This window comes from Petromyzon marinus, chromosome 36 (assembly GCF_048934315.1).
Source record: "Petromyzon marinus isolate PM22_M1 ecotype Great Lakes invasive population chromosome 36, UKy_Petmar_22M1.pri1.0, whole genome shotgun sequence".
NCBI classification, from domain to species: Eukaryota; Metazoa; Chordata; class Hyperoartia; order Petromyzontiformes; family Petromyzontidae; genus Petromyzon; species Petromyzon marinus.
Window position 1 is genome coordinate 500,806 of NC_133702.1, and position 24,760 is coordinate 525,565.

At 54.2% G+C, this 24,760-nt stretch overlaps 1 protein-coding gene across 2 annotated transcripts; it reads left to right on the forward strand.

The window, feature by feature from the left end:
- The first annotated feature begins 4,942 nt into the window (after positions 1-4,942).
- LOC116949441 (monocarboxylate transporter 2-like) lies at positions 4,943-24,760 on the forward strand. Of its 2 annotated transcripts, none has more exons than XM_032966789.2 (7): positions 4,943-5,083; positions 5,190-5,347; positions 12,513-12,778; positions 17,626-17,769; positions 20,185-20,783; positions 21,527-21,770; positions 22,893-24,760. In XM_032966789.2, the coding sequence occupies exons 3-7, from the start codon at positions 12,562-12,564 to the stop codon at positions 23,144-23,146; spliced, it is 1,458 nt and encodes a 485-aa protein (XP_032822680.1). In that variant the 5' UTR covers positions 4,943-5,083; positions 5,190-5,347; positions 12,513-12,561; the 3' UTR covers positions 23,147-24,760. The 2 variants fall into 2 exon arrangements, with proteins under 2 accessions (XP_032822680.1, XP_032822681.1); XM_032966790.2 differs by having other exon boundaries at positions 12,518-12,778.

Consider the following 24,760-nt stretch of genomic DNA (forward strand, 5'->3'; position numbering starts at 1 on the left):
CAGTCTCCCTGCCAACGCCGAGCCATTAGGCCGCTTCGTCTCCACGTGAATCTCACCCTAAGCAACATATTTGTTAAAGTTGGCATAATATTTGTTACTGTTACGCGTTAAAGACGGCGCTGTCATCGACACTGATTCACGAATCCCTCGTTGAGTTTGTTTGAATTTGAGGAGAGGTTTCCCCCTTTTTGTCTGGCAACAAAACAGGCGTTGAGATTCATATTCTTGGTTCTTTCGGTAAAGTCACCACGTAGAAGGGAAACAATAAAATAATAAAAATATAAAACAATACAATTCTCACGACGTTTCGACTGCTAAACAAGCAATCATCATCATGACGTTTTATTTTTTTATTTTATTATTTCCCTTCTACGTGACTACCGAAATAACCAAGAAGATAGCTACTGATAGTTACCATAGACACTCACTGAAGATGAATGCAGATACATTACAACCTCGGCACAATACATTTTTGAAGTGGTCAGGGAATTAACGTCTCCGTGGTCGGGTGGGGTCACGCGAGGCCCGCACGGGACACGCCGTGACCTCGGCTTGGGGTCACGGGGACGTGGCGTGACCCCGTGGGTGCAGGCGTGTTCCGAGCGAGTCGCACGGGACCGCGACGTCTGGTCCCAGCGAGTTCTGTGGAACGCGCGCGCGATTCCGTCTCAGCGGACCACGCTGGTGGGCGTTGGTCAGTACGAGTTTGCAGTCGGAGCAGACAGACCGATCCGACCCCGGAGCCATTTATAGCACGGCCCATTATCCGCACGAGACTGTAAAGGGACATTGTTGCGTCACGTTAAGTGGAGGCTACCTTCAAGGTGCTGAGTAAGAGTTGCAAGGGTGGCCTGGGAAGGGAGTACCACTTCGTGGACATTCCAGAGTTGTCGTTCTTTGGATAGACTGTCTCTCGCCATGGGAATGTGTAATTTCCACCTGCGGCTGAAGGTGTTCTGTGGAGACGCGATGGCGTGGAAGAGGCGGGGTGTCGAGTGGGGGGGGGGGGCTAGGGGTGGGAGGGTGGGTCACGTTTCGGTGCCGCTGCTTGCCCACTGCCGCCAGTCGAGTGCAGGGGGAGGGTGGTTCGCGTGACAGGCGACCCACGTGGCCCGCATTCCTCCTCTTGTGTGGGCCGGGGCACAAGATGTGATTTGATTAGGAGCACGTGAGAGCGCGTGCAAGTGACTCTGCACACGGGCGTGCACGCACGACCTCGACGTATTTATATTCGTGAGTTTTTAAAGCACAAAAAAAGTTTGGCTGGCTGGCCGGAGGGAGGGACGGTTCCATATTGTTCTACTCCGCGTATTTATCCAGGAAAGCTTCACCGAGTCTCAAAACCCTCATGAGGGTCACGCCAAGTTTTCGCAGTCCGGGGCGATGTTGCTGCTGCTGTGTGTGTGATCTCAGTTGAGTCACTGGCAGTGCAATTGTTCAGCATTGGGGTTGTGTTTGACCAACGCCAAGTACACCGTGTGTGAGTTGGGTTTTTTGCAATGGAAGAACGCCGGAGGAAGCCCGTGCAGAGCAGCAGGAGAGAGAAGACACAAACTCCACACAGAAGACGCACTGAGTCGAGAATCGAACTCAGGACTTATTGCTGAGAGGCACGAGCGTTTGCCATTGGGCCACGCTGCTCTGAGTGTTTGCAATCACAGTGCCCGGAGTCTATCCACACAGCCAGCTGCGTTACGACACCAATGTGCTCGAGAACGCAACACGAAGACGATTCGAGTTCCAATCGCGCTCCTATCTCGATCCGAGATCTGAGCTCCGTGTGCTCGCCCAGCTGCCCGCCCGCCCCCGCGTTACCAAACGACACGTGCTGAGCGGGTTGAAGGCAGCTTGGGTTATTTGGGGTTACTCTGGGACTGGGAGACCACCGGGCGGTGAGGGAGGGAGTGTGGGTTGGGTGGTTGGGTGCAAGATAGTGGGGTGATGTGCGTGCGGTTGTGTGGGTGGGGGGACCTCAGTGTCAGTCGCGTACAACGAGCGATGTTTGATGCAACAACGTGCGGCCAGCTCCATCGCCCGCAATGTTGAATGAGTTCAGTCTCCAACCCCTCCTCCTATTCGCTCTTCCTCACTGTCTCTGGCTTCTCTCTCTGTGCTGCAGAGAAGGGCCGTCGCCCGATACGTCGCCAATTTGGTTTCTGTTTAAGGCCGCACGGAGTGTTCTGTTTCGTGGCGCACGCCCCGTCACCGAGCACTGTGGTGGCAGCAGCGAGGGTTGGTAGATCACCGCACTGATGTTTTACAACTTCCGTCCCGTGTGCGTCGAGGAGGTGCCGTGCCCTGGCTCTGCTGGGAGAAGGCGGTGCAGCAACCATGTGGACTCCACGAGTTCCGTCTGCATGTGGTAGAGTGTTTCCCCTGCCACGCGTGGGTTTTATACGGGTGCTCCGGTTTCCTCCCGTGAATTAACGCTCACTAATTGGGCGATAACACCTTAACACTCAGAGGACCGCAGAGCTTGGCAAATTGTTGGAGCCGGCTCACCGCGTGGCTGCTGCTGCTGCCTTCCTGGTGTCGTGTTCCTCCTCCTCGTGCCTCTGAGGAGTTTCCTCTCGACGAGAGCGAGTGGCCGCTGTGCGGCGGCGCGTTGCAAGTTGACATCATTATAATATTATTATTGTAATATTATATTATTGACATAATATTATATTATTGACATGATATTATAATAATATATTCTTGACGAACGTGTTGAGTTTGAATCTGGACTTAAAGCTTTCGTGACTGCAGGAATACATATTCTATGGGTCTTTTATATTTTTTTCTACGTGGCTTTACCTAAAGACTCATTGGTTTCATTTGCTTAATGTTACAGCGCTGTTTGAGTTTCAATCCGCCGGCGGCTCTGTGCTGAGAGCTCTCGACTGACAATGTGAGAGATCCGAGTTCGAGTCTCACCCTGGGTTCGACAGAGCCCGTTATGCTCTCGAGGGTTCCAAACCGAGCACCGCTGCTGCGTGGTGAGAGTCGAATTGAAAACGTGACCGCTGTTCTCATGGCCCCCTGTGGACATGCGTAACGAGACGCGGTGCCTTCTCCTCCTCCTCTTCCTACTCCTCCTCCTATAGTGGCTGTGGTGCCGCTTGAGCAGCTGTCAGATTTGGTGGTGATCTGTACTCCCACTACTGCGGGCGGTCATGCTGCCCCATCGCTGTGGGAGCCTCTCTGTGGGGGTGGGGCTGTGGACCCGCGCCGCCCTGGGTGGCCTGAGCGGCGAGACAGGGCTCTGGGTTGAGTAACGAGTCGGGAGATGAGAGATAGGACGAGGTGGGGGCGGGGGTGTCGTGGGGTCAAGGCGAGAGCGTGCGGCCTCCTGACCCAGTGAGTTGCCTATGCAGCGGGGAGCCCAGGCTCCAGCTCCTCTCAGATGGCGAGGTGGGGGGGGGGAGAGATTATGTGTGGGGGGCCACGGTGACAATAATAGAGCAGCGCTCAGGAGGAGAGTGACCTTGAGGGGTTTCACCGGTAACGTGGTGGAGCGGGGCCCAGCACCCCCGATTCGGGGGCCCAGCACCCCCGATTCGGGGGCCCAGCACCCCCGATTCGGGGGCCCAGCACCCCCGATTCGGGGACCCAGCACCCCCGATTCCGGGACCCAGCACTCCCGATTCCAGGGCCCAGCACCCCCGATTCGAGGGCCCAGCACCCCCGATTCGGGGGCCCGGGTGCTGGAATGTGAGTCGTGGGGTCGCACCGGTCTCGGATTTGGCCTTGGAATGGAGGCAGTGGAGGTGACATCATCCTCCCTTCATCTGAAACGTCTGGCAAACACAATAGCCTCTCCCAGGAGAACATTTGACCCCAGTTGGTTTCCAGGACGCCCTCGGGATGGTATCCAACCGGTTAAATTGTTGATGGCCTAGAATTTACATTTCATGAGAATGGTGGAGAGCTCCATCGAGCACAATGTTGCATCAAGCTAACGGCTGTGGCGCAAATACACAATGGTGAATGTTCTTCTGGGAGATCTTGATTGTGTCGCCGCAGTGGAGACGCCATCCTTATATCATTGCGTGGCGTTCTCACATTAATATGGGAATAGAATCAACCGGATTGTATCTGGCACCCCTCCAACTTGAGGAAGCGCTGGCAATGATATGACCTATCTGGTTGTCTCAGTCGGTTTCTGCACAAGTTTCAACCAACAAACAGAACAGGGGTTCACAATTAACGTTTTTGTTCACATCGCCACGTGTGTCCTGCACCCTCTCCCACCCGACACAGATAATTAATAAAGTTGTCACGTGAACGTGCCAATGCGCTTCAGCACACCGGGATGTTATTGGAGATCCATCTCGCAACGTTGAACTCCTGGGAACGACGTTTTGCTGATAGCTACTACCCTCATCATCGTAAAGTGTAAAAATCACTCCGCCTTCGTGCAGTATGCGAAGTCCATCAGCGTTTCCTGAAGAAGTGTATTGTTGATATCTTCGATAAGGTCACCATAAAATACATTTGAGAAGATGTGACGAAATAACGGCAGTAGCAGCAGCAGCAATGATGCAGGATGGACAACTGTGCAGTAGTTTCGTCGTAATTAGGACTCATTAGTTACAACATCGCCACCCATTTCTGCACAGGACACCCAAGTTACGGTTGAACACGTTTTGCGAGCGGCGACTTGTGAGTCAGCCCACTCCCCATCCTGGCTTGTGAAAGAGTCAGGGCAGACTGTGATCCCATGAGTATTTATTGACGCTGGCGTTCCCCATCATCCGCGAGAGAGGACCGCTGCCTGGCGCCTTGCAGGACGAGGCAAGGCGCCAGGCAGCGTGGAGCCGCGCCTCGCAGGGCGCGGTGGAGCGGGCTCACGAAACCTGGTCACACCACACGACCACCCCTCCCCCCGCCACACGACCACCCCTCCCCCCGCCACACGACCACCCCTCCCCCCGCCACACGACCACCCCCTCCCCCCGCTCGGAGCGAGGCGAGCCCGCGCTATTTATTCCGACTGTTCATCTCCCGCCGCTCATTATGGCGAGACGAGTGTCCGCGCAGAGCACGCGACCCCGCACCAGCCACCTCGGGAGCTGCTGACGGCGCGCCTGGCTGCACCCAGGTCAGAGTCGCACGGCCGGCCGGGCGAGGGCACCAGGCACCGGGGCACGGGGATTTACATTTCGAGATTTATTCTCTCGCCTGACGCCGCGCTTTGCCTCCTGCAGGGCTGCTGCAGAAGAGCGAGTCCGGATTTTGGACTCACGGAGCCCTTCGTCCCCACGGCCACTGCCCGACGGAGCGGCAGCGGCAGCAGTCGAAGAGGACAGAGCGCATCCTCCGGGGAGAGTGAACCCCCCACTCCTCCTGCTCCTCCTGCCGTGCAGTGAGTGTCCCGTCTCCCTCTCTCTCTGTCTCAACTCTACCTGTGCGTGTCGCCAGCGTTGTAGGGAGCGAGCTCAGCTGAGCACCCACGGGGTCTCTCTCGCGCGCTCCGACATTCAAATCGACATCGCGAGAAATGCGACGACAAAACCGTTTCTTATCCGAAACGCGTTCATTACAAAAACGTATAAATTATTAGATGTAAAATGTCTGCCTTTGTCTCAAGCAGATAGCCATTGGTGATTACTCTTTGTTTTTTTCGGTAAAGTCACGTAGAAATAATAAAAATAAAATAATATAATAGCCATTGGTGATGTCTACTTCTCGTGTTTTGCACCAAAGTCCTACTCGGGTCAAACAGCAGCGAGTCAACTCGAGGGAGAGTCGCACGCCACCGCTGTGAGCTGGACGCGTGGTCTCTCGCAGCTGGTGGGGTGATGCGTTGCAATCTGGGCTCTTCTGTTTTCCAGTAGCACCTCCGATTAGCACGGTTGGCTCCGTACGGTGCGAAAGAAGTTCAGCATAGATTCACTTAGAGCACAGTACTGCATTCATCTGTATTCGTTTCAGCAATGAACAAAATGAAATTGTAAGGGAAAACCCAATTTAATGTTTTTTTTATCTTCGTGAGAAATGATGACCGAGCTAATACAATCGACTTGCTACGCTGTAGTAGATAACCTGGTCGAGTCAGCAGCGCTGCGTCTCGACACGGCCACCGTGACCCCCCCCGCCCCGGGCCCGCTCCGATTCCCGCGGCGACAACAACGCGGCGCGAGCTCCGAACCTCGACGCGCCACCTTCAGCGCTGCCATCCCATTGGCCGCGTTGAGGTCGTCGAGGTCACCGGTGATTGTGACGCAACAATCAGAATTAGTATTTATCCTGGATGAATCCGTTGAGCTGCGAAGCTCTTTCTCACAGATGCCCAGTAAAGTACCGACGACAAAGGGGGCTGTCGCAGTGGATCGCAGCCTGCAGCTCGAGACGCGCCGCGCAGTTTATTTTGATGCAGCGCCAGCAGCAGATGGCGACGGGCGCTGGCGAACTACCGGGGCGGGTGGGATGTGATCCCTAGAAGTCGCTTGACCAGTCAAACGACAGCCACGCACGGCCACGCACGGCCACGCACGGCCTGACACAGCCAGCCCCGGGCAGGTGTCTCGAGACGGACAGTGGGCGGCAGATGGAGCGCTCCCGTCCAGGTTGGCTCCGTCGCCATCGGCACGTGAGGGGTGCACGAGGCGACGGTGGCGATGCGAGGCTTTAGGCAGGGGCCCTGGGGGGGGGACGGACGCCCAAGCGAGGTGGCCACGGTCCGCAGGGGAAGAAGCAGTGAAAGGGGCATTGGGCAGTTCTGGGGTTGCACCTCTGTGTGTGAGTGTCGGTGGCACGCGTTGATTCGTAGCGAGAGATCTCGCGTGGTATTTGTGCTGACCTTCATTCCGGTATACAGGGGAGTTTTGACAGGCCTATAGGCTGACTGTGAAATATGTCTCGGTTGGTTTGTCGTTAGCCCTGAGCCGGTTGTATGGACAACGCGTTCCTAATGCAGGAGCCAGTATACCTTTCGGATGACTACGACTGATTGCCCAGACAGTGACACTTTGCTTTATTGAACCCAGATAGATGATGGGCCGAGTTTACCAAAGACTGGGCACTGGACGCACAAACTTTCGGGAAAAAATATAAATTAAACAAAAATCATAAACCACGACCACAATGTGGATGACTAAAGAAGTTAAACATGCTCGATAGTAATAATAATTATATAAATTATCTATTTAAAAAAAGCCCCACTGACTCGTTTTCATGAGGGTCCTGCTCTGGGAACGTTTAATCAATGCCACGTAGATGCATTTAAAAACATACACAGAGGTATGTATGTACAGTAGATTGAACTTATTTCGCACCGTCGGTAGCCAACTGTGCAAATCGGAGGTGCGGGTGGAGGGAATGCGGTGAGGTTTGTTTGAGTGAAACGCAGCGAGCTCACCTCTCTTTAGCGCGACTGTTAACAGAGTGCACATCTACATTTCACAAGGGTTGGGGTACTCATACATTAATGTGACTTCTGTGCAGGTAAGGTATCTGATGCAGTTGTCTGTAATGCGTACAACTTAAATAGTCGGAAAGTTAGTGAGTGGAAATTAACTCTTGATACTGGGATCTGAGTCCTCGGCATTTTGACGGGGAGTGGGGGGGGGACGAGATAAGAGATGGAGCTGATGCGGCACGGGAGGATGTGGAGCTGAGTGGACTTGCCCATGACCGGTACCAGCGGTGGAGGAGGCTCGTGAAGGACGCTGCTGCTGGGCAGTTTGAGGCAGTCGCCCTCCAGCAACAACGGAGGGCAGAGGAGCGACGCTCACACTTGCCCAGCGTGGTGAAATATGGGCAAGCAACCCTCATGACCGACAGTGTGGGGAGGGCTTCATCCAGCAGTGGATTGACACAACGGCTGTAAATATATAATTAAACCAGGTGAGAGCCTATTCTGTATTTGTTTCTTACAAAGCAGATCTGGAAGTGTAGATTATAAGTTGGCATTAGTTGGTGGGTTTTATCTCTCCTAATTTTGAATTTGGACCGTGAAACTGGAACGCATCAAAAGCCCTGATGTCGCGGAGTCTTTAACGTACACGCTACGCAGACGGCGCGCTTTGGCAATCCCCCGCAGGCTCGGCAGGGCCGAGCGCTCACCCAGATCCTCACGGCGCGCGCGGCGCATCCTCTCGTCTTGCTTCCGCTCGGCCTGCTCGCCGCTCCTTTGGGATGAACGTTTCCCGAACGTTATTTCCATTCCCAGTGACCTCGGCATGGCGCTGCACTGTGCGCAGCAGCAGCCGCCGCCGCCGTGCGGAGCGAACTCCCGAGAGAGCCACCACAGCAGAACGAACCCACGCGCGTTTCCCAGTCAGCCGAGTTTCTGTTATCTCCACCGGGCAGCCTTGCCGGATGAAGTTCACCACCGCAGCGATAACGGTGTCAGGCCACCTCGGTACAAATCAATTCCTGTTGCCCGAATACAGATGCCAGTTATTCCCACGAACGTCTCCAGGTAACACCGGGACAGGGTAACCCTAACTTAGGCTCGCTGCTTAGTCAGTGTGGATCACACGGAGGGGTTGGTGGGTCACACAGATCATTGTATATGTGTGTGTGTGTGTGAGAGACTCTCAAACTACAGGCCTATACATGGGGTGGTCAGTAAGAAGCGGACGAGTGAGTAGATTGCTGATGCACGTAAGAATTGCGCGTGTTGTGTGTTTTCTCACCATCTTTCCTGGGCACACACACACACGAACTCACTACTCGACTGAATCAATTATTCTGAAAGTATGCGCTCCCAGAAGGCCGATGGTTTGTAAAGATTGTGTTTTTTTTCTCTATTTTGTCACTCGAGAGTGTTTTGGTCAAACTGTCCAAGTTAAATCTCTCCTCAAAACGTGGCTTGAGCCTCTTCGAGGCTTTGCTGGATAAACGACTCTGACTTCAATTTTGATTTAAAAATTTCGTGACTGCAGGGATTTATATTCTTGGTTCTTTCGGTAAAGTCACAACGTAGAAGGGAAACAATAAAATAATAGATTTTGATTTAAAGCTTTCGTGACTGCAGGGATTCATATTCTTAGTTCTTTCGGTAAAGTCACCACGTAGAAGGGAAACAATAAAATAATAAAAATATACGGATGCCGACCGATGCCACCGCTACGCCGTCCCGATCGACGCTGGCCCAGCGCTCTGGTGCGGCTTTTAGGCCTGACAGGGGCCTGAAGCCACGCACCCTTCGGTTGCCTCCAGTCAGCCGATTTGTAAACCAGAGCAATATTGTTTCCCTTCTACGTGGTGACTTTACCGAAAGAACCAAGAATATGACTCCGACTTCATTGCTCTGGTTTACAAATCGGCTGACTCGAGGCAACCGAAGGGTGCGTGGCTTCAGGCCCCTGTCAGGCCTAAAGGCCGCACCAGAGAGCTGGGCCAGCGTCGATCGGGACGGCGTAGCGGTGGCATCGGTCGGCATCGGTGGCCCTCCCAGACGTCGATTCTCGTCGAGCTGCAGTTGGAGGAAGGCTGAGGGTTCTCCTCAGTGGTCAGGACTGTGTCACGTGTCACACTCATTGTGTCACGCGTCACACTCATTGTGTCACGCGTCACACTCATTGTGGCACGCGTCACACTCATTGTGTCACGCGTCACACTCATTGTGTCACGCGTCACACTCATTGTGTCACGCGTCACACTCATTGTGTCACGCGTCACACTCATTGTGTCACGCGTCACACTCATTGTGTCACGCGTCACACTCATTGTGTCACGCGTCACACTCATTGTGTCACGCGTCACACTCATTGTGTCACGCGTCACACTCATTGTGTCACGCGTCACACTCATTGTGTCACACGTCACACTCGTGTTCCTTGCACGCTCGCTGTATTCTGCTGACATTGCGAGTCTCTTTCCAACATTCACCTGAGCTCGTGTATCTTCGTTTAGGGATCAACTTCGCTGTCCGGTGGTTCTCTGCAGAGTTCCCGGTCATTAATGGGATATAATTAAATATGTGGTGTCTGCTTCTAGGCCAAGATTGACGTGCAATGACCTTCGGCTAAATTAGTGACCTGAAATTACAATAATATTTCCCTTTATTTATTGGGATGTGTGGTTGCTTGTTTGAAAGAAAAAAACAAAGTACCTCGGGACACCGCGTGCATGCGATGAGACATCACTCAGTCATCCACAGAGGTCACTGCCTCAAATTGTCCGCGAACTGCCACAGGAAGCAAGTCGTGCACCACCTCGTGTCAGAGAATGGCGCCAGAAGAGTACATCACAGAACCATTTCAGAAATCCCTCCTTTGCGTAGTCATTGGTGACCGGGCTGAGAGAATCCGGTTTTATCGCGGTTGGCTTCGAACTGGATTTGAACCTCGGTTCTCAGGCATGTCCGCCCAGAGACACCTGTCACACGTCGACTGAAATTGTGAATACTCACTGCCGCTTGTCCCACGTGGCTCAGATTTTGCTTTGTAATGCTGACGATGTGGCGCACGCCTGCTCCCGGAAGCCAGCAGGAATGGGCTTTTCGGCCTTGACGCCACCTCTTCTGAAGGTGCCTGCAAAGTCAAAATCGAGCGCGGTGGGTCACGCTTCAGCGCCACGGGGCTCACCCGGGGTGACCTCCCTCCTGTCTGCTCCATTCTCTCGCAGCTCCACCCACGCCTCCATAGTTATCTCTGCTGTTGCTCACTCCACCCCACAGTCTGCCCCGATATTCACGTCGGCCTCGTGCGACGCGTCTGGCGGTGACGTCGCCCGTGCTACTAATCCCGTGGCCCCCAGAGAGGCGCTGAGCTGAGTTGACTCCCGGCCACGGCGTGAACGCCTCACGACCTCCCCTTGCGAGCAGAGCGCTCTGCAAGAATTCCACCTGGGTCAGCTTTGGTCACCCATTGCAGAGGCTGGCTCCTGCAATACAAATGTGGAATTTTCAGAAGAATGACTGGTCTCACACCGCGGCTCAGCAATATCTCTAAAGTTACCGTTGCACGCAGAGAAACAGCCACGCACCGCCCTTCTTGTCAATCCACTGCTGGATGAGGGCCTCCCCAAACCGCGTGGGTCGTAGCAATTATTTTCCATGCGTCACCACGCTTGTCAGTGTGGATTGGTGAATGGAGCATAGAAGCGGGGGTACGGTGCAGTACAACAATAGGTGTTGTGGCCGTGTCCCTTGTCCACAACAAAGCCCCACGGCAGCTGCTCACAACCCCCGAGTGATGCTCGGTGATCGCCCATCTAACGCAAGGGACATGGGCATTGGAGCATACTACAGTACAATGGATTTGTGTGCACTGCCCCCTGCTGGCAACTTAGCCTCGCAGCAGCCTATACCACCTGTACAGTGCACGGAGGTCCCCCGTCCAAGCGCTATCCAGGCTCCAACCGCACCTTCCATTAGCACAGGTGACTACGTACGGTGGGAAAGAAGTTCAACATACATACATAAACCCTGTTTAGCTTCCGAGGTCTGTTGAGATGGGGTGCATTCCGGAGACGTGGGTTCGAGAAAGTCGTAGGGACTGCTCTGCTGCCACTGAGCCCGGAGCGCCTGGGGTGAGTGGGGGGGTCTGGAATGTGACCTCGTAGCCGCACGTTTCGCCGCCGCTAAACTCGGCCCTGGCAGTCATTCCACCCAGTTCACCACTCCGTTTCCATCCACGTCGGCTGATAGCCCCGTCGCTCCGCCCTGCGCGCTCGCTAATGAGCTCCCCTACAGCCCCAACGCATCGCTGGGGCTGCAGTTGCATTTGATGGCTGTGGAAAGACTCCAGCGAGCTGTCTCCGTGTGTGACCTCGCTTGGTGGAAACGGCAGAGCTGGAGCGGGTGGTGGTGGGGGTGCCGCGTGAGTTGGAACATTTCGCGGGTCAGGAGGGGTTGTCCACACACAAGAAGAGCCGCGTCTTTCTGTCCTATTTGCAGAAACCGAGTGAAGGTGGCGTCGTGAGTGTCCATCCACCAAGGCTGGCACAGCGTCACGCACAGCCAGCGTCACGCACAGCCAGCGTCACTGTCCTCTCGCGTTGACCGTGTCTGTACAAATAATGACAGAATGATGCGGAGACGTTGGCCAGGTAAAAGCTTCATTGAGTCTGAAGAGATTTGTGTGTGGAAGGGGGCCCGCCTGGCCATTCATTTTGAGCAGGGTGCCTGACAGAAGCTAACTCGTGCGAGGGAAAGACATCTGTTGCCTGTTAGAGCAGAAACCTACTTGCCGTGCTGACAATTGCTCGTGCTTGTGGCACTTAGGGATTTCCACTGACAGGGTCGAAAACAACCACGGCGCGTGCCACCTCGCACGTCGTGAACAGTCGCCGTATCATTGTGAGATTGCCCTGACCACAGCAATGTGGAATTTCCATCACAGATGAGCGCAGCCAAACAACCAAACTTTTTTCTCCCGATGGCGATTGCTTGTGTTGCGATCGAAACGTCGTGATGTTTTTATGTTTTTTATTCACTTTATTTTAACTTTTAAATATTGTTATTATTTTTTTAAATCTACGTGACTTCACCGAAAGAACCATAGAATCTAATAGAGACGAGGCCGCTTATTTCCCGCTGACGGCGGCCGCCTGCGTCGCGTGCGCCTCTCCCGCAGAGCAGAGCCGTCGCCACCGCCGCTGGCGCCGTAGCACGGAGCCCGCACGATGGCACCACCCACGAGCTCGGGGACCGGGGAGGGCGTCCCCGACGGCGGCTGGGGCTGGCTCGTCCTCGCCGGCTCCGTCATCTCCATCGGATTCTCCTACGCCACCCCCAAGGGGGTCACGGTCTACTACAAAGAGATCCAGGAGGTGTTCGACACCACCTACAGCGAGATCGCCTGGATCTCCTCCATCATGCTCGCCTTCATGTACGGCTGGGGTAAGACATCGCAACGCAGGCAACCGCGTTACTACAACAACAACAGTTGGCTCAAGACTGTTGACACACGAGGGGGACACTCGCCCCGCGTGGGGCGCTGGGACCACGACGCCTGCCAAGGCCTCTCATGCAGCTCGGTCGTGGGGGAGCAGTGACCCACAGAAGGCTCCGTGCCCAGAACTGTTCAAAACATGTTTTTAGCTGCATGAGGCACAAAACAATATATATTTACGATTACTTTCTTCATATCCACGGCCAGAGTTATTTCTTGTCACTTGGGTGATTTTGTTTGGCAGATGCTGCGTAAGATTAAGGGCACCGATGTCTTTCTGCTAAGGGGTGCAACTGCTTGCAGCCAGCGAGCAGGCTGTGGAATCTGGGGTATAGGGCGACACTGGGGCTGCTGCTGGGTACGCGTGATCTCGGGATGCCATCTCACACTTGGCAGCTAGAAGGAGATATATCGCAGCACGTGTTCGATGTCTTCCCACGTGCGGGTTTAATTTTACCGCGCTCAGACATTCGGAAAATGTTGTCGGGTGCCGAATCTCCTGGGAACACCTCGGGAGTTTCTACCCAAATGTTCTTGACGCCACTCCTGCGGCATCCGCAACCTCCGAGTGGGAGTTGCGCAACGTTCTCCCCTGCAGAGAACTCTCTACGTGTGTGTCACAGCTGTGTGTGTGTGTCACAGCTGTGTGTGTGTGTCACAGCTGTGTGTGTGTGTCAGCTCTATGTTTGTGTGTCACAGCTGTGTGTGTGTCACCGCTCTATGTGTGTGTGTGTGTCACAGCTCTATGTGTCTGTGTGTCACAGCTGTGTGTGTGTGTCACAGCTGTGTGTGTGTCACAGCTCGATGTGTCTGTGTGTCACAGCTGTGTGTGTGTGTCACAGCTGTGTGTGTGTGTGTCACAGCTGTGTATGTGTGTGTCACAGCTCTATGTGTGTGTCACAGCTGTGTATGTGTGTCACAGCTGTGTGTGTGTGTCACAGCTGTGTCTGTGTGTCAGTGACAGCTGTGTCTGTGTGTCACAGCTGTGTGTGTGTGTGTCACAGTTGTGTGTGTGTGTGTGTCACAGCTCTATGTGTGCTGTGTCACAGCTCTGTGTGTGTGCGTCACAGCTGTGTGTGTGTGTGTCACAGCTGTGTGTGTGTCACAGCTGTGTGTGCGTGTCACAGCTGTGTGTGTGTGTCACAGCTGTGTTTGTGTCACAGCTGTGTGTGTGTGTCACAGCTGTGTGTGTTTGTGTCACAGCTGTGTGTGTGTGTGTCACAGCTCTATGTGTGTGTGTCACAGCTCTATGTGTGTGTGTGTCACAGCAATGTGTGTGTGTGTCACAGCAGTGTGTGTGTGTGTGTCACAGCTGTGTGTGTGTGTCACAGCTGTGTGTGTGTCACAGCGTGTGTGTGTGCCACAGCGTGTGTGTGTGTGTCACAGCTGTGTGTGTGTGTCACAGCTGTGTTTGTGTCACAGCTGTGTGTGTGTGTCACAGCTGTGTTTGTGTCACAGCTGTGTGTGTATGTCACAGCTGTGTGTGTTTATGTCACAGCTGTGTGTGTCACAGCTCTATGTGTGTGTGTCACAGCTCTATGTGTGTGTGTGTCACAGCAGTGTGTGTGTCACAGCTGTGTGTGTGTGTCACAGCTGTGTGTGTGTCACAGCGTGTGTGTGTGCCACAGCGTGTGTGTGTGTGTCACAGCTGTGTGTGTGTGTCACAGCTGTGTGTGTGTGTGTCACAGCTGTGTGTGTGTCACAGCTGTGTGTGCGTGTCACAGCTGTGTGTGTGTGTCACAGCTGTGTTTGTGTCACAGCTGTGTGTGTGTGTCACAGCTGTGTGTGTTTGTGTCACAGCTGTGTGTGTGTGTGTCACAGCTCTATGTGTGTGTGTCACAGCTCTATGTGTGTGTGTGTCACAGCAATGTGTGTGTGTGTCACAGCAGTGTGTGTGTGTGTGTCACAGCTGTGTGTGTGTGTCACAGCTGTGTGTGTGTCACAGCGTGTGTGTGTGCCACAGCGTGTGTGTGTGTGTCACAGCTGTGTGTGTGTGTCACAGCTGTGTGTGTGTGTCACAGCTGTGTTTGTGTCACAGCTGTGTGTGTGTGTCACAGCTGTGTTTGTGTCACAGCTGTGTGTGTATGTCACAGCTGTGTGTGTTTATGTCACAGCTGTGTGTGTCACAGCTCTATGTGTGTGTGTCACAGCTCTATGTGTGTGTGTGTCACAGCAGTGTGTGTGTCACAGCTGTGTGTGTGTGTCACAGCTGTGTGTGTGTCACAGCGTGTGTGTGTGCCACAGCGTGTGTGTGTGTGTCACAGCTGTGTGTGTGTGTCACAGCTGTGTGTGTGTGTGTCACAGCTGTGTGTGTGTGTCACAGCAGTGTGTGTCACAGTGTGTGTGTGTCACAGTGTGTGTGTGTCACAGTGTGTGTGTCACAGCAGTGTGTGTGTGTCACAGCTCTGTGTGTGTGTCACAGCTGTGTGTGTGTGTCACAGCTCTGTGTGTGTGTGTCACAGTGTGTGTGTGTGTCACAGCTGTGTGTGTGTGTCACAGTGTGTGTGTGTCACAGCTGTGTGTGTGTGTCACAGCTGCGTGTGTGTGTGTCACAGCAGTGTGTGTGTGTCACAGCAATGTGTGTGTCACAGCTGTGTGTGTGTGTCACAGTGTGTGTGTGTGTCACAGCTGTGTGTGTGTGTCACAGTGTGTGTGTGTCACAGCTGTGTGTGTGTGTCACAGCTGTGTGTGTGTGTCACAGCAGTGTGTGTGTGTCACAGCAGTGTATGTGTCACAGCTCTGTGTGTGTGTGTCACAGCTGTGTGTGTGTGTCACAGCTGTGTGTGTGTGTCACAGCAGTGTGTGTGTGTCACAGCTGTGTGTGTGTGTGTCACAGTGTGTGTGTGTCACAGCTGTGTGTGTGTGTCACAGCAGTGTGTGTGTGTCAGCTGTGTGTGTGTATCACAGCAGTGTGTGTATCACAGCAGTGTGTGTGTGTATCACAGCAGTGTGTGTGTGTGTCACAGTGTGTGTGTCAGCTGTGTGTGTGTGTAACAGTGTGTGTGTGTCACAGTGTGTGTGTGTCACAGCGTGTGTGTGTGTCACAGTGTGTGTGTGTGTCACAGCAGTGTGTGTGTGTCACAGCTTTGTGTGTGTGTGTCACAGCTCTGTGTGTGTGTCACAGCTGTGTGTGTGTCACAGTGTGTGTGTGTGTCACAGCTCTATGTGTGTGTGTCACAGCTCTATGTGTGTGTATGTCACAGCAATGTGTGTGTGTGTCACAGCAGTGTGTGTGTGTGTGTCACAGCTGTGTGTGTGTGTCACAGCTGTGTGTGTGTCACAGCGTGTGTGTGTGCCACAGCGTGTGTGTGTGTCACAGCTGTGTGTGTGTGTCACAGCTGTGTGTGTGTGTCACAGCTGTGTGTGTGTGTCACAGCTGTGTTTGTGTCACAGCTGTGTGTGTGTGTCACAGCTGTGTTTGTGTCACAGCTGTGTGTGTATGTCACAGCTGTGTGTGTTTATGTCACAGCTGTGTGTGTCACAGCTCTATGTGTGTGTGTCACAGCTCTATGTGTGTGTGTGTCACAGCAGTGTGTGTGTCACAGCTGTGTGTGTGTGTCACAGCTGTGTGTGTGTCACAGCGTGTGTGTGTGCCACAGCGTGTGTGTGTGTGTCACAGCTGTGTGTGTGTGTCACAGCTGTGTGTGTGTGTGTCACAGCTGTGTGTGTGTGTCACAGCAGTGTGTGTCACAGTGTGTGTGTGTCACAGTGTGTGTGTGTCACAGTGTGTGTGTCACAGCAGTGTGTGTGTGTCACAGCTCTGTGTGTGTGTCACAGCTGTGTGTGTGTGTCACAGCTCTGTGTGTGTGTGTCACAATGTGTGTGTGTGTCACAGCTGTGTGTGTGTGTCACAGTGTGTGTGTGTCACAGCTGTGTGTGTGTGTCACAGCTGCGTGTGTGTGTGTCACAGCAGTGTGTGTGTGTCACAGCAGTGTGTGTGTCACAGCTGTGTGTGTGTGTCACAGTGTGTGTGTGTGTCACAGCTGTGTGTGTGTGTCACTGTGTGTGTGTCACAGCTGTGTGTGTGTGTCACAGCTGTGTGTGTGTGTCACAGCAGTGTGTGTGTGTCACAGCAGTGTATGTGTCACAGCTCTGTGTGTGTGTGTGTCACAGCTGTGTGTGTGTGTCACAGCTGTGTGTGTGTGTCACAGCAGTGTGTGTGTGTCACAGCTGTGTGTGTGTGTGTCACAGTGTGTGTGTGTCACAGCTGTGTGTGTGTGTCACAGCAGTGTGTGTGTGTCAGCTGTGTGTGTGTATCACAGCAGTGTGTGTATCACAGCAGTGTGTGTGTGTATCACAGCAGTGTGTGTGTGTGTCACAGTGTGTGTGTCAGCTGTGTGTGTGTGTAACAGTGTGTGTGTGTCACAGTGTGTGTGTGTCACAGCGTGTGTGTGTGTCACAGTGTGTGTGTGTGTCACAGCAGTGTGTGTGTGTCACAGCTTTGTGTGTGTGTGTCACAGCTCTGTGTGTGTGTCACAGCTGTGTGTGTGTCACAGTGTGTGTGTGTGTGTGTCACAGCAGTGTGTGTGTGTCACAGCTGTGTGTGTGTGTGTCACAGCAGTGTGTGTGTCACAGCAGTGTGTGTGTGTGTCACAGCAGTGTGTGTGTGTCACAGCAGTGTGTGTGTGTCACAGCTCTGTGTGTGTGTCACAGTGTGTGTGTGTCACAGCAGTGTGTGTGTGTCACAGCGTGTGTGTGTGTCACAGCGTGTGTGTGTGTCACAACAGTGTGTGTGTGTCACAGCTCTGTGTGTGTGTCACAGCAGTGTGTGTGTGTCACGTGGTGCCGCCTCTAGGTCCCGTGTGCGGGGTCCTCGTCAACAAGTTTGGCAGCCGGCCGGTGGTGATCCTGGGCGGCATCATGGCTGGGGTCGGCATGATCATCGCCTCCTTCGCCACGTCCATCATGCAGCTCTACATCTGCCTCGGTGTCCTCGTAGGTCCGTGACGCAACGCAACGTCTTTGACTCCCCTGGCGAGCTGCAGCCGCCTCACGTGGCTACTGTGACGGCAAGCGTCGCCATCGTCAGAATCATCGTCATCATCATCGTCATCATCAGCAGCCTCACCGTTGTCGTGACTGACATCATTATCACCTTCATCCCTCTGGGTTGGGTAAAAATGGGGCTACGCCACTATTACAGAAAGTCAATCGTGGTTGCGTTAAGAACATATTTGGTCCTGTCGTGCAAATGTGGAATTTACATGCCTGCGCAACTGAAATCATGGTATTTTTTTGTAATCTTCTTCATATGCATTATGCTTCTGGGAGGAAACGTGTGTACCCGGATAAAACCCACTCATTGGAGCGAATGATGCTCCATTGTTGACACAAACATATCAGAAACCCACAATGCTGTGCTGCCACCACCACCAGCCAATTGGATTTGGAGTCTCACAGCACGTGGCAATCTCTCCGTGATGCACCAACCCCGCCTCCGAAACTCTGATGATCAGGCATGCGCTACCACTGATTGAACTTGAAGAGATTCGGGTCTCAAAGTTCAAAGCCCCCGTCTCTTGCCAGCATCACGACAGAGTGAGATCTGCGATAACGTGAACTAAATAATGTACCAGTGCCATGGCCCGAACTTAGAATGCGCCTATTGACCCTCAGCGAGGCCGTCCTCCCGAGTAAAAATGTCACACAAACGTTCGAGGGAGACGTGGTCCGTGACAAAGGAGCATTAGGGTAATCACTTTCCACAGTTCGGAGACTGGACCAGAAGAGGCGCTTGTTTATGTTTTGCTTTGTGTAGTTTGTACACCGCACTGCGAGGTGAATGTGTTTGCTTACGCCCGAGTTGTGAAAACAACGCAGTGCTTGCTTGAATCAGCGTCCCCGATGTTTATACGACTATCATCAGAGCTCTTGGTGAACACACAATCATCGCCAGGCTCACGTTCCACTCGCCTGGCCAACCAGGCCGGGATGTGCAGGTGGTGGTGGGATTATCACGTGGCGTTTGGGCGTAAGTTTAAAGTAAAGCGACCAAATATCTCAAAGGCTCAACCAGGACACGTTTGAAAACTAATTTATCTAGAGCTGCTTTTTGTGTGTTTAGTTTGTTGTCCTTCCCCTGCACCTCCGGTTATCACGGTTGGCTACGTACGGTGCGAAAGAAGTTCAATATACATGTACATGCAGCCACTTGATGAGCCCTTCCCTCAATCAGCCCCACCCACTTTTACAATAGCCCCGCCCACTCGACTGCTATCACCGCCCACAGTGGGTGGCCGTTCGTTCTCAGACCGCGCGCCACCCACGTCACCGCGCCCTTGGCCCTGTCATTGAGTAATGAGGACAGAACTTTTCAAAGCCGGGACAAAATCCCTATGATTTTTTTTACAAATGCTATTGGACACCGGGATGGCCCTTCTGAAACTGGAATGTCCTAGTCATACCGGGCAGGACATTTGGTAGCCTGAGCCATAATAAATAATGCATCTGTATGTCATACGGAGCCTCAGCAAATACCTACTCCCCAAAACCCTGGCGATAACTCCAAGATGCAGGCGCAAAGTCAACGCAGAGTGTAAGTTCCCAAATCACAAGTTGGCAATAGCGCAGCACCACCACTAAATCGGCTGTTTCCATCAGCGTGTGATTTGTCGTGACGACTGTGAAATGCGAACCACGCATTCCGAGAATGAAGTGATATTCACAGATGGGGAGCGAAGCACCTAAACATCGAGCCGTACCATCAGAAATACATAACAACAAACGCCATACGCCACTAAGTGGCGGTGACACAGCCACAGACAGCACTTGTGCCAGGCTAGGTGCATTTTGAGGCCACGTGAAGTGTCGAAGGCTCGCTGACAGGAGGTCGCGGGACAGAGCCAGGTGCCATGGGTTGACTGAGTTGACTGGCAGATGCACCACCGGTGCTCCCCACTGTGTCAACTTGCTGTGTTTTAGCCGTCCGGCGTTCGATTCGTTATTGTGAGCGTCGATCCCCCAAACTCCATTGTTGTTGAAGGGCGACTGCCTCCAAATGCCGAGCAGCGTCCTTCACGAGCCTCCTCCTCCACAGCGGCTGACCTTGGCAACGCTGGTACCGGCCATCTGCAAGCCCACTCAGATCCAAATCATTCCATACCGTAACAGCCCAGTTCAGGGGTTCACTCAACCTATCATCCTACAGGAGCAGATAAAACGAGTACCACTCTATGAGAAGGCACCGTTGGCCGTGTCAAGGGCACCGTATAAAGTTCACTTTGGGCCGAGCGCCGCGCTGCCCCTCGGCTCAGCCCAAAGCTCTGACTCTTGGGCCAAGCGGAGACCAGCCTCGTCGTGAATGACCTCGTGTGACCCCGCGTGACCCCTCCCCCCCCCATCATGCCGCGTACAGGCATGGGCCTGGCCTTCAACTTGCAGCCGTCGCTCACGATGATCGGGGTCTACTTCTACAAGCGGCGGCCAATCGCCTACGCCGTGGGCATGATGGGCAGTCCGCTCTTGCTGAGTACGCTGGCACCACTCAACCAGTTCCTGCTCAACACCTTCGGCTGGCGCGGCAGCTTCCTCATCCTGGGCGGGATCCTCCTCAACTGCTGCGTGGCCGGCGCTCTCTTCCGCCCGCTTCAGTTGCCGGTCAAGAAGCCGACGGTCGAGGAGAAGAAGGCGGAGGAGGAGGTGCCATTGGCGACCATCGAAGGCAAGAAGGCGGAGGAGGTGGAGGAGGTGAAGAAGAAGAGCGCTTGCGGGAAGATCACTGACCTCCTGGACCTCACTCTGTTTGTGCACCGGGGGTTCATGATCTACCTGGTGGGGAACGTGCTCATGTACATCGGGTTGCTGGTGCCCATCGTGTTCCTCACGCCCTCCGCCAAGCACATGGGCATCGAGGAGTACTCGGCCGCCCTGCTGCTCACCGTGCTGGCCATGGTGGACCTGGTGGCGCGGCCCGCCTGGGGCGCCATCGCCAACTCACGCTGGCTCCGCCCGCAGGTAACCGCCTCGCTGCCCTCGGTATCGCGAAGCGGCCGGGTGGCACGGCCACAGAAACGTGGGGCCCTTCGCTTCGGCCTTCTTGTGGACGGACACAGAGAGAGGCAGACGGACAGATGGAGAACATATGGGAAGGGCTGGTGTCTAATGGCGTCTCGAATCGACAAATCTCTGATTGGCTCTTTGGACGCTGGGATGAAAGATGGGTCTTTCCCCGTCAACGTTAGATCAGCCTTCTCTATTCAGTCGTTGTGTAATTTCAAGTCAGTAATTTCCGTCAGTTGTTATATCAACAAATCCAAGAGCGCTGATATATTTTCCCCATTTATATTCATTCCCTCATTAGATGAATGGAAATTATCTGCAGGAAATAATTCTGAGAATGTTTAATAAAAGAGGCTTACAATGTTAGGTTCACTGTAAACATGAGTGAAACAAAATGCATTGCTGAAACTGGATTAGCTTCATCCAGGTAAGCCTCAGTGAGAGCCAAGAACATTTCCCAGGAGGGTCATGCCTGGGTCATTGGGTCATTCCTTGTTGGCTATGTTGGGTGTGTGGGAAGAAACAAGCTCCTAGCTAAACAAAGTACTGTCGTGCACATATAGGGCGAGAGCACTGGTAAATCTGCACAAATGGGTCAAACATCAACTCCCCGCAGTGGCCACGTTACATTGCCGGCACCGGGCCTCCGTGCCAGTCGCGGAACTCAGCGGCCGTGTTGCGTCACCCTTCCCCCGCAGATCCACAACATGCTGAGCCTCTCCATCCTGCTGACGGGCGTGTGCGACCTGCTGTGCCCGCTGGCCACGGGATTCTGGGGCCTGGCGGTGTTCGCCGTGGGCTTCGCCGTCTTCTACGGCCTGCTGTGCGCCGTGCTCTTCGAGGCGCTCATGGACCTGGTCGGGGCGAAGCGCTTCCCCAGCGCGCTGGGACTCGTCACCATGGCAGTGTGCTGCCCGCTGCTGGTGGGGCCGCCCTTCGGAGGTGAGCCCCCCCACCACCCCACTCGCTCCCTGCCCCCCACCAGGTCCCACGCACCGCGCACGACCGCACACGATGCCAACAACGAAGCGTCACGAGCGTGGTCGGCGCTGAGACAGCGGCGGATTTTCCAAATTCTGAATTCCGACGGTGGAGGCGAACCTTGACATGAAACGACCGCTGTTGACTTGTCACAAAGTAGTAACTAATTTATTGACCTCGAAAGGATGATGGACAAAGTCGACCCCTGCCTGGGTGGGCTGCAACTAATTTTATTTGTGAATTATTCGAAACCACACTACCGCCTTACACAACGCACGTGCGTGCACAGAGGCTGTACAATAGATGAGCGTTACAAACTGGGACTCTTCTTCCGCGTCTCTCTTCTCTTTGACGTGTCTGGATTGTCGCCTGCACCACGCGGCCGCGTGCCTCCCCACTCCGCTCTGTGGCCTCCCCACTCCGCCACCACCCCCGTGTGGAAGCAGCCCGCACAGCATCCCTCGCCTCACTGCCACACTCCCAGGACGCGCGCGCCCTCTCCACACGTGCCCTCTCCACACGTGCCCTCTCCACACGCGCCCTCTCCACACGTGCCCTCTCCACACGTGCCCTCTCCACACGTGCCCTCTCCACACGTGCCCTCTCCACACGTGCCCTCTACACGCACGCCCTCTCCACACGTGCCCTCTCCACACGCGCCCTCTCCACACGTGCCCTCTACACGCGTGCCCTCTCCACGTGCCCTCTCCACACGTGCGGCACGGCGGGACGCGGCCGCTCCCACGCCTTCTGTCGACCCACACTGCGGTTGCGATGTCTGTGGGGGGTGGGAGTGGTGGCGCAGCAGTTAGCGTGCTGCACTACGAATCCGATGACCCGAGTTCGATTCCCGCTCACGGCCACCAACACCAGTGACAATTATCTGAACCTGTTCTGGTCCTCCTCTCAAATGAACACCTGTAAACCTTGCCACTGGAGAGACTAAAGGCATTCGAGCGTGGTGCTGGCCACCTACCCCCTCGTGTGCCGTGCCATCCTATCACAGGTGCTATTCGCCAATAGCACTTGCCCCAACAGTCTGGTAAAGGCTACACGGGGGATCTTTGCGTGTGTGTGCCGCAGGCTGGCTGGTGGACAGGACCGGGAGCTACAACGCCATGTACCTCACGTGCGGGGGCATCATGGTGCTGTCGGGACTCTTCCTGGGCGTCGGAAACTTCATCCACTTCCGGCTGCTCCGGCGTGAGCAGCTGCAAGAGCAGAGCCAGGACCAGAAGGGCGACCTGGAGTTGTCGGGCACCAGGGCCGGTTCGGGCACCCTACACGGGGAGAGCGACCTCACGCACAGGAACGGCAAAAAGGAGACGGACGCTTAGGGGCGTCTGATGTGTGAGCCCAGTAAACACCGCCAGCACCAACACCACCAGCAGCAGCACCGCCAGCACCAACACCACCAGCAGCACCAACACCGCCAACACCGCCAGCACCGGCAGTAGCTCCACCACCGCCAGCAGCAGGAGCAGCAGCAGCAGCTCCGCAGCAGCAGAGTGCGACCCACATCTCTCGTCCGTTCAGCACATAATTTTCGACCACCCAAGCACAATGAGATTTTAACTTTTACCAAATATCTGAGGCCACTCCCCTTTAACTTCCTCTGTAACAACATTGTGTTTTTTTGTTAAACATGTATATTTATATATTTCTGGATGCTGGCAACAACTGCATCTTAAATGTCATATCAGATTGACGGCAAGAGATGAAGAGACATGTCCGTTCCGGAGTTCCTTCGGTGGGCAGGGCTCCAAGCCGTCACGGCAGGGAATGATGCTGAAGGCTACGCCACGGAACTCATCCAGAGGCCTCTGCCACCCAACGCGAGTCAGTCGGCACTCTGTCACAGGGCCTCAGAGAGCGGGGGGAGTCGGGGGTCTAGGAGGGAAGTTTGCGCGTGGCCTCAGATCCAAGGGGGTCTCAGAAAAGGCTCCAGATCCAGCCTGCTATGCCACACCGTGTAAGGAGATGTATCGCCTGTGTTACCCAGCAGACTCGATAAAAAATTCGAGTTCTCAAAAGCTCAACTTTATCCAAGTCAAGGGTGAAGCCAAATAATATTTGATGGCTTTCATTTGGACAGTAATGGGTGACTGGTGCTGAGGCCGTGAGCCCGATACTGTCCACACGGAGGCGGCTCCTACGGAGAGGAATCCCACACCCAGCGCCGGGAGCCGCCCGGTGCTACGAGTCGCTTAGCCGCTCGGCCTCCTCGCTGGTTGTGATGATTCCCATTCACCTTGTTGTTGTTGTTGTTCATGCTGTGTTAGTGAATAGGCAGTTTTGGTTACTGTTAGATATAGCAACCGAAGCAAACCGCAGGGTTTGCTTGGTCAGAAAAGCTGCCCCTGAATAGTTGTCGAGGAGTGCAGCGGAGGAGGAGCGCAGCCCACGTGTCACAGTGCACGGACTCACGAGGTCGCCGGCTACGTCTGCCGGCGCGGCAGTCGAGACAACACAGGGCACGGCTTCTTCCACCTCCCCACCTCCTCTTCCAGGATGTTTGACCAGTGTGGAAGAGTAGGCCAATACCCTGTAGAGGGAGCCCTCTAGAGCTCCCTCTCGTGGAGGCCTTTCTGCCAGCAGTGGTGTGAACGAGAAATGTCAGCGCTGCCCCTTTACCTTTCCCCTTGATACATCCATCAGTGGATCGACAAAGGGCTGTACATATTCAGTGTCGAGTACGTGGAGTGTGCATCATGCAAGGAAAACGTTTGAACTCAAGCCAAATGGCTCGTGTCTGTGCGCCATTGGGTCTGGGTTTATGAAAACGGCCGTGCATTTTGGGCTGGGGTTCAGCAACGGAACACTAAATGTGTAACTGTGTCAACTTTCCGTGCGTTAGGGATACAAATGATGCTATTTATATTGTTAGGTCTCAACGATATGCTCACGTGCTCAAGCTATTGTAATAAAAATGAGGATTGTTCCACACGCTT

Bases quoted from the DNA above. Each gene is read 5' to 3' on its own strand.
- LOC116949441 (XM_032966789.2), top strand. From the start codon at position 12,562: ATGGCACCACCCACGAGCTCGGGGACCGGGGAGGGCGTCCCCGACGGC. The intron at 12,779-17,625 runs GTAAGACATCGC...TGCCGCCTCTAG, and splicing joins CGCCTTCATGTACGGCTGGG to GTCCCGTGTGCGGGGTCCTC. The intron at 17,770-20,184 runs GTCCGTGACGCA...TGCCGCGTACAG, and splicing joins CTGCCTCGGTGTCCTCGTAG to GCATGGGCCTGGCCTTCAAC.